This window comes from Apis dorsata, unplaced genomic scaffold (assembly GCF_000469605.1).
Source record: "Apis dorsata unplaced genomic scaffold, Apis dorsata 1.3 scaffold_991, whole genome shotgun sequence".
In the NCBI taxonomy this organism is placed as follows: Eukaryota; Metazoa; Arthropoda; class Insecta; order Hymenoptera; family Apidae; genus Apis; species Apis dorsata.
In genome coordinates this window covers 84,557-93,424 of record NW_006264094.1, presented here as the reverse complement: position 1 = coordinate 93,424, position 8,868 = coordinate 84,557, and the positions used below count along the sequence as shown (strand labels likewise).

Genomic DNA, 8,868 nt, shown 5'->3' with positions numbered 1-8,868 from the left:
GCGACTTTCACCGCGGGGTGAGCAGCAATTTTGAAACGAAAAATTTTGGACGGGGGAGGGGAGATGGCGTGGGTGGAACCGATCTCCGGGTGGAAGTCCGGTTTTCCGAAAGAAGAGTGGAGGTTTGCGCGGTTGTCAACGGGAGAACGGTCGTACCACGTGCAGCCTCGGCGCCACGTGGTAAGAATGTGTTCGGCATGCGTGCTACTCTCCCGTAAAAAGAAAAAAGAAAAAAAGAAAGGAAAAAAAAAAACGGTCGCTCGCCAAATCGCGTGGTAAAAATAGAAAGCGGCAACAAGTGGTCGCGTGGACCGTTGCCCCTTTTCGATTCGTTCGTCGACGAGTTTCTTGAACCGACGAAACTTGGATCTTTGATCGAGAATCGTCGACGACAAGAAGAAGAAGAAGAAGAAGAAGGAACTGAAAAGAAACTCACCGCCAAAGTTTGCCCAAAGTCTTGGACAGCTCCGCGTTGTGAAGTTGAGGATATTGATCGGCGAGTATTCTCCTCGCGGCCTGAGCCCACACCATAAACGCGTTCATCGGTCTCTTCACGTGGGCTGCTCTTTTGTCACCGGAACCCCTGCAATATTCGAGAGGAATTTGATTATCCCCGTTTCGAAACAATTCCAATCCAATCCAAGATTCTTTTCCTTCCTCGGGAAAAGATCGATGCAAAAGGATCGATCCTCGCGTAATCGTTGCGTCCCCGAGCGGAACGGCGGCGGCATGCTGAAAACCGGCCTTAAAATAACACCGAGCCTGCCAACGGGTGACGAGCAGGAATGGACGCGCGCTGGTATCCCTTTCTTTCCTGGAAGATGACTTCATAAAACCCATTTGCCCGGCCCGGGATCGGGGATCGACCGAAGTGACTGACGTGACTCTCCCCCTCCCCCCTCCTCTCTCAAGTACGAACCCTTCTCGCGCTGTTTTCTTTCTTCGGGATTAATAATCGAGGATCCTCCTCGCGTCGAGGATCTTTGACCGCTCGCCCCGCTGGAGGAGGACGCGCGCGGAAGGAATCGTGGCGAGGAGAAGGGCGGGAGGCGGCGACGTTTTCTAGGCGACGCGATACACCGCGGAAACGTTTCGGGGTCGAAATCACGGCGTGGATGCCGGCTGGGTGAGAAGGAGGAAGGGGAGGGGAAGACGTGGAAAAAAATTTGAGGCTCCTCCTATGCATATATTTCGGCCTCTTTGAAATAAGAGGGGCGTTAAATCCGTGTGTAAACCCGCGAGGAGCCGTTGGTAATTAGCGCCGGTCCACTAACGAGGGTTTTCACGGGAGTCGCGAGTCACTTGGGTGTACACGCGGTTTACCTAGATACGCGAAAAAAATCTTTCGGTCTTTGCACCTCGTTTACCGTGCTTTTGCGGAATAGCACGCAGCCGTACTAATTTGAAAAATTATTTTTCTATCTCTCTCTCTCTCTCTCTCGCTCTGTTCTCTGCCTTCTGTAGGTTTTCGCGAAAAAAGAAGGGGGGGGGGGGAGAAAAGAAAAAAAAATGTCTCGGAAGAGCACTTATTTACATATCACTTAGGTAGGAACGAGCGAAAGGAGACGCGCGATAATTCGAGTGCATTCTCATGGATTTCATGGGAATTAAAACTAGAGTCGATTTTATCGGGCTCTATCGTTGGAAATAAACATCGTACCCCCTTTAGCTTACCCCCGAGATAACCCCGTATAATTGAGGGTTAGCGCGATAAGCCGTCGCGCATAGCGATACTAGCTCGGAGATTTCAACCGTAACTCGCCGAGGGAAATTTTCCGTCGAGCGAAACATACCGCACACCTTACCGCGCGTTCCGTACCTCGTTCCAACGAGGGAGATTCGGCCGAGTTTTTTCGTCGAGTTACGTTAAATCCTTTTTATCGCGTATCGATTTTATCGAATCGTCGTGACGATCGTCGGTCGCGACGTAATCATCGATCCCCTGCGAAAAGAAGAAGAAGAAAAAAATAGAAAAAAAATCCCGCTTCCCACGAATCGCGATCTATCGGCGAAAATAGAAACGGGAGAGGAGACACACTCGAGATCGGGCATTAATTAGCTAATTTGCGTTAATTGGCGACCGAGGACATATTTCCACGAGCCGTTTCCCAAGCCGAGGAAACCAGTGCGTCATAATTAAGTTAGCGTTTCGTATTTTTAAAGTTCGTAACGCGCGTCTTTACACCCTCTCTCCTCTCTCTCTCTCTCTCTCTCTCCCTCTCTCCTTCCTTTCCTTTCTTTTTTCTTTTCCTTTTTTTTTCTTCTTTTCCTCGCGCGTTAAACGTTCGGCGTTAAAAAAACTCGTCTTCGCCACTCGCGATAACGACACTCGCTAAATACCATATACGCGATCCCGTATATACGCGAGGGAACGAAAGAAGAAGACGGAAAAAAGACTGTTCTCCCTTTTCTTCCTCCTCCCGATATCGTTATATTGTTAGTACGCGAGAGACGATACGATAAGAGAAGATCGCGTGGAAGCGTGGAACGCGGCTTTTTAAAACTTACTTACTTGGTGGCAACAGGTACCAAGGTCCAATCGTATCCCTGAAGAACTTTGGTAACCGCGGCGCTGATTCTCTCGCCTCCGTTCGCCGCCACCGTGCCGCTCATATTTCCCGCTTTTCCATTGTTGTTCCCGCTCCCATTGTTACTCCCGTTGTTATCGATGTTGTTGTTCCCGTTGATAGCGGTGGAACCGTTGGCGGAATTGGCGACAGGGGTGGCGCTCGAGGAGATCGAACCCGATGCCGCCTCTCCTCCCATAATGTCGTTCATCTTCTCGATTTTCCGTTCGACCGTTCGAAAGGGAAAGGGACGAATTCTCTCGAAGGGATTTATCGCGCGCTACCAGACCCGTTCATCGTTCATCGAAGGAGAAACGTAAGCGATGCTTGCTCGATTATTAATCGCAATTACCATTTTATCGTTAACGCGCGTCACTTCCGTTTTTCGCCTTTTCAGCTGCGTCGCGGCGATTCCCTTTCTTTTCTCCTCTCTTGTTGTCGACTGTCGTTCTCTCCGTTCCCTCCGACGCCTCGGTATCGCGGCGGCAATACGCGCACGTTTGTCACGTTTAATTAATTCTTCGCTCGATTACGAAGCGAGCAACTGCAACGAGCGTGCATCTCGAGCCGACGGCAACTCGTCTCGTATCCTATCTTTCCTTCGCTTTTTCCTCGCCGTACCAGTCTCGTCAACCGAGCCAATTTTAATCTCCTTCTTTCTTCTTCTCCTTCTTCTTCTTCTTCTTCTTCTCCTTCTTTTCCTTCTCCTTCTTCTTCTTCTATCGCTTCTCGACTTTATTTCTTTCTTTCTTTCTTCCCTTCGTTACCGCTATCGGCTACGACTGGTCTCGACGTTGAACGTTCGACTATACTACGTGCTATCTATAATACTCGTCGAAATACTTTCGATGTAATACCACTGCCGAATCGAAGGCTCCGATTTTCTTCCGGGAGATCCGGGACAGTTTTTCTCTTTCGGCGCCTTCGTAACAAGCTTTCTTCAACGATGCTTTTTCGCGAGAATCACTGTGCCGGATGCGCGATATCGAGGCTCCCTTCTCGCCCGAAAATTGCCGATTTCGAGGAATCGGGGAACGAACACCTCGTGAAACGAACGCACTCGGATCGGCGTCGACGAAGGAAACGACGACGAAGAAAACTCGGCGATCACTCGACGGAGCACAAAACTGTCGAACGGTTACGGTTATGGAACATCGCGCTCGCGTTTGTCCGATGGAACGGGGGGAAAAAAAAAAAAAAAAAGAGAACGAGGAGAGAGAAGGGGAGAGAGAGAGAGAAAGAGAGACGAGCGCGAGACGAGGATTTCCAGTTGCTTGCGCGATCGACGCTCGAGTGAGGTGGTTGAATCGCCTCGGGGCACTTTCCACCGATCGCTCCAACAGCGACTGCTAGTTGGGGGCGGAGCGACGGGCCGAGGAGCTGCCAACACTTGTTGCTTCGCGATCGTGCCCACCGACCAACCTCGACACGAGGGGAAAGGGTCTCTTTCGATGCTTTGCCCGACCACGATCGTCCGACGATCGAGCAGAGATCTCGTTCTTCTCGTCTCCACCGAGAGATCGCCTTTTCACGCGCCACGCTCGAATCAACCATCGATCTTTCTTTCTTTCTCTCTCTCTCTCTCTCTCTCCTTCTCTCTCTCTATTTTCCGAAACTATTGTATCTCGTCGAGTCGCGAGACGATTTGGATCGTTGTGATTCCGATCGAGGAAAGAAAATTGATCGAAAAACTGTATATATATATATACGATGCGTATCCGATTGTAAATGGGATATCGATAGAAAGAAGAATCGAATTCTCCATCGACTGTCAGCCCTTCTCGATAATCCCCGCTTCCTATAGTATCCGTTTATTTCGGAATAACCGTGCGATCTCTCTCTCTCTCTCTTTCTCTCTCTCGCTTCTCCTCGAGAGTTTCTATGGCCACGATATCCTCCGGGAGTAGGACCAATCGGGTTTCTTCTCGTTCCACCTACTTCTCCTCTCCTTTCTCTGCCTCTCTCTCTCTTTCCTCCTCCTCTCACCCTTTCCCTCGCTACCTCTCTCTTCGTTCCTCCCACGCAACGGTGCTTATTGGTCGGCCAGTCGTTGGCAATAACTACGTAGCAAGGAGGAGCGTGCAATTTTCCTGGCGANCCAAGCGCGGAACGCGTCTATGGTCGCGGCTCGTTCTCTTCGAAAAGAATTTTCGGCCGCTCGCGCTCCGCGCTTCGTGCCAACCCTTCGAGCTTCGAGGGAGGAAATCGAAAACGTGGCGCGTGACGCGGTAGACGAGGATGACACGGTGCCGATTCGATGACGATGCGGAATGCAGCGTACAACTCGTGTCACCGTTGGGGGTCCGAGAGTTGCGGCGCTCGTCGCCCGGGGGCCTATCGTCTCCTACGGCCCGTATTCCTTTCAACTGTCCGACGCGAATCCGAATCCGGGACCCCCCCTCGGCAATCGGTGAAATCGCTTTTCCATCTCTCTCTCTCTCTCTCAACGTCGCGTCATCCTCCGTATACTTACTTGCGTTACCTAATCCCATCTTACCTTCCTTGCTAATCGTCGCTGGAAAGGAGAGGAGGTTTCTTTTTTTGGGAACGTTCCACGATTTCTCGTGGAGCGGAAAAGACGTGGAAAGAAACGAAACCGTAAAAATCGAGACGCGTGTTTCCCTGAACGGCCCTGAAACGAATTCTCTCTCTCTCTCTCTCTCTTTCTCTTTTTCTCTCTCTCTCTCTCCCTTCCTTTTTCGTTGGCGTATATACCTAGCGAGAGAGAACGAAAGCACATATTGGTGCCACGTGCTGCGCCTCGGGATGTTTATCCCAGGAAGAGCAAAATTCCGGCTTGCTGAAATCAATATTATTGTTCGCGGTCGGCTAAATTTGAATCGCGATTCGGTTGCAACGCGGTAATGCCGCGCGCGTGCATCGCGAAAAGCGTCGCAGAGAATTATTAACGGAGAGGAGAAGGAACGATCGACGAATCGAATTCCACCCTATCTACGTATAGGTGTGGTAGTAGTAGTAGTAGTAGTAGTAGTAGTAGGAGTGGTCGAAAAAAAAGAAGAGGAGGAAGAAGAAGGAGGAAAAAGAAAAGGTGGTGATAGAGCGGCGATAGAGCCGCGGCGTCACGAATAAAAAAACGTAAAAACCGATTCGCGAACGTAATTCGCCCGAGTGTCTCGAGCATTTCCGAGGGGGCCGAGCGCGGCGTTTACGAGCGAGCAGCGAGTTAATCCTGCAAAGTGCGAGCAAGATGCCTCCTTTGATCTCGCACAAAAGCCGCTACACGGCATTGACCGTGGTTTATATACGCTCGTGTATGGGCCACTGTCTTTGCTAGCTCGCTCATTCATTAAATTCGTTGTATAATTAGGCTCGACAGAAAGACGGAGACTGTCAACCGATCATTTTCCCGTGCAACGACGAAAAGCGAAACGAGTTTCAAACTCGCTCCTCGATTTATGTCCTCTCCGCGTGCATTCTCCGTGTTCGACCATTTCTTCGCCCCCTCCTCCTCCTCCTCCTCCTCCCTCTACCCTCCCTCGATCACCCTTCTTTCTTCTTTCTTCCCCCGATGTAGCTGGCAAGAACGTAAAGTCACGTTCACCGCGATCTAATTATACGGGCTGCGAGAGGCTACGAACGCCACGGAACACAGAAATTTGCGAACGCGATTATTTTCATCCGTGGAGGAGCGAGCGAGCGAGCGAAAAAGAGAGAGAGAGAGAGATACGTTTTGTTTATTCGAACGACGGTCAATTTCGGTTCGTCGGGATACGTGGATTGTTGAGGAGTCGATTTCTCGGAGAGGAAAGAGAGGAGAGAGGAGAGTACGAAGGATGGGATGGAAATGGAGGAAAAGTTTTGGAAGTTGGGGGGGAAAAAAAAGGGAATCGAGATGGTGCGGAGATGGCGCGGATCGCACGGTGGACGACGATCGGATTGGAACGCAGGATGGACGAGGCGAAGGAAGGATCCGTGGCGAGTAGTCGTGGACGGGAAGAACAGAAAAGGAACAAGATCCTAGATATCCCCCACCTCGGACGTAGAGGTGGTCCACGGAACCGCCTCCGCGATCTACCATCCAACGTTGGGTGCGTGTGCCAGACGTGTGCTCGTCCGTTTCTGCCTCTTTCGTACGGACCAACCTGTGCGGTGCACGTTCCCTGAATGAACCTTAGCATCCTCGTCGATCCGCGTTCGTCTTTCTCCTCTAGTCGGTCGGACGGTCGGTTAACCATCGGAAGTAGTTGGTATCGCGGCATCGCAACCAAGATTCTCTCTTATTCTTCTCCTCTTCGATCGACGGGTTCCAATTTTATTATCTCACGTTTCGTATCTCGGCCACGGATTTTATTTCGTCATCGAGAATCCGAAAGGAGAAGAAGAAAAGATACATACATATATATATATGTATATATATTCCATGCGTTGAAGACCGCGAAACTCGGATACGCGTGAACGATATTCGGATCGAGTGAGATAACGAGGGAAGAAGAGGAAGAAGAAGAGGAAGAAGAAGAAGAAGAAGAAGAAGAAGGAGGAGGAGTTGAGAAAGAGTGGCGGAAATCGATGGATTAGACCGATAGGATCCCGTCCGGTCCTCGAGAGGAAGGACAAGGGTCGGTTCGTGATAAATTACGGCACGATAACCTCGGATTAATTGGTCCAATTGGTTTCTTCGCTACGAGATTCGATTGCTCGCGAACCACGCGGTGGCTCTCGATCGCGTTTCACGCGAAGGAAGAGGAAGAAGAAGAAGAACAGTGCGGTTCGAAGATAAATCGGCAACGCGATCGAACAACAATCGATTGTCCGCGTCGCACGAATGTGAACGAGTAACCGTATCTGTATCGTACAAGTAATCTTTTTCCACGACCGAGGATCCAGGGGGAGGGAGAGATGGAAAGTTATCATCACGGTAACGACGTATCGGGCACGCCGGAAACGGAAGCCGGACCATCGAGCACCGAACAATGCAGCAACGAGCAATGCGCCAACTCGTTGGACGACGCAGTCGGCAAACTGCTTCAAGGTTCGCTCTCATCTCGTCGTCGTCGTCCAACAATTCGACGACTCCCTTTATCGGAATTTTACAGATTCTTTCTTTCACCCATTTTACTCGTTACCCCTATCTCCCCTCGCTTATTTTTCCCTGCTCGTCGATCGAACGTCGTCAGTTGGAAAGATAAACGTCGGATACCTACTTACTTGCTCGCTTATATATCGCACGGTACGCAGATAACGCGAGATATAAAATGGATTAAATCAATGCAGCGGGAAACGCAGCGGGACTCGTCTTTTTTTTTCTTTTTTTCTCTGCCGATAGTTTGGAGGACGAATATTCGAGCTTCTCCCTAATCTTTTAAAGGACGATTTTATAATTGGCGATGAAACTCGGCTTACGGTGATTAATCCCCCGCGATACGTTTGGCCGGACGTTTGTGGGGAGGGCGGAAAATACGTGGGGTGGGGAAGAGGGGCGAGGAGGAGGAAGAGGTCGCGAAAAGACGATTTCGAGGAAGATTGGGAAGGGGCAGGTGCTGCGAACAGAGCGAAACCGCTGAACGTTTGCCACCACCGACGCTAATTATGTTAGTACGAAATTAAATCCGAGACATCGAGGCTCGAGCGAGAGGTTGACGAGAGGGGCACAGAGAAGATGGGGTGGGGAAGGTGGGGTGACCGAGAAGAAGAGGAGTAATGGGAGCTCGGCATGATTTACGAGGGCCGGCGTTCGTCTCGTTCAAACTGCGCCTCCTTCTTCGAACGCGGTTCGAGAAGGGCAGAAAACGTATCTTCGAACGAGACGCGCGTCATCCATTCTCCTCTAATAGCGCGACTCGTGTTTCAAACCGTGCCTCATCCGACCTATCCATCGAAATTCATCATGGGAATGCACGAATCCCTGCCTTACTCGTCCTTCCCTATTTGCCAATCGATTATCGGCCAAGGGATTAATAAAGGCGGTAGATGGATCGTTCGATCGATCGAAACGTGGCGAAGCGAACGCTGTTGTCGGTCATCGACGACATCGAGAGAGGAGGCGACGATGCGTTCAAACGCGTATCGTGTCCCCTCCTCTTTAACGAGGATCCCATCCGCGTGGTAATGGGAGCTGATTTGTACAGAAGTTAATGTAGCAAGAGTCGACGACAGGTCGGCATTGACAACCGAGATACCGAAACACACCGGTTCATTCAGCGGTTCCACAATCCCTTATTATGCACTACTCGCGTACTCTATCCCTCTCTCGCGCCTCTCGCGCCGTCGAGTCATTCATCCTCCTTGGAAAAGTAGAAAAGTTCTCTCTCCTCCAAATTCTAATCCCCCTTCCTTTTCGCTT

The 8,868-nt window shown here is 50.6% G+C and overlaps 2 protein-coding genes across 2 annotated transcripts in view; one reads left to right on the top strand and one right to left on the bottom strand.

Annotated features, from left to right (window-relative positions):
* Positions 1-78: 78 nt before the first annotated feature.
* Positions 79-3,352, bottom strand: LOC102680360 (transcription factor Sox-8-like). The gene is made up of 3 exons (XM_031514398.1): positions 3,302-3,352; positions 2,513-3,271; positions 79-583 (listed from the first exon to the last, which is right to left on the bottom strand). The coding sequence occupies exons 2-3, from the start codon at positions 2,776-2,778 to the stop codon at positions 433-435; spliced, it is 417 nt and encodes a 138-aa protein (XP_031370258.1). The 5' UTR covers positions 2,779-3,271; positions 3,302-3,352; the 3' UTR covers positions 79-432.
* A 3,559-nt stretch (positions 3,353-6,911) lies between these two features.
* LOC102678948 (transcription factor Sox-8-like) overlaps positions 6,912-8,868 on the top strand; it is a 4,857-nt gene continuing 2,900 nt past the window's right edge. Inside the window, exon 1 of the mRNA XM_006624111.2 lies at positions 6,912-7,557. Within this exon, the coding sequence (XP_006624174.1) occupies positions 7,425-7,557 (133 nt within the window). The 5' untranslated portion in view covers positions 6,912-7,424. The remainder of the gene's footprint in view (positions 7,558-8,868) is intronic.

Excerpts from the sequence above, each read along its gene's own strand:
- LOC102680360 (XM_031514398.1), bottom strand. The coding sequence starts at position 2,778 with ATGAACGACATTATGGGAGGAGAGGCGGCATCGGGTTCGATCTCCTCG. Across the intron at positions 584-2,512 it reads TTGGTACCTGTTGCCACCAA|GGGTTCCGGTGACAAAAGAG; the intron begins GTAAGTAAGTTT and ends CGAATATTGCAG.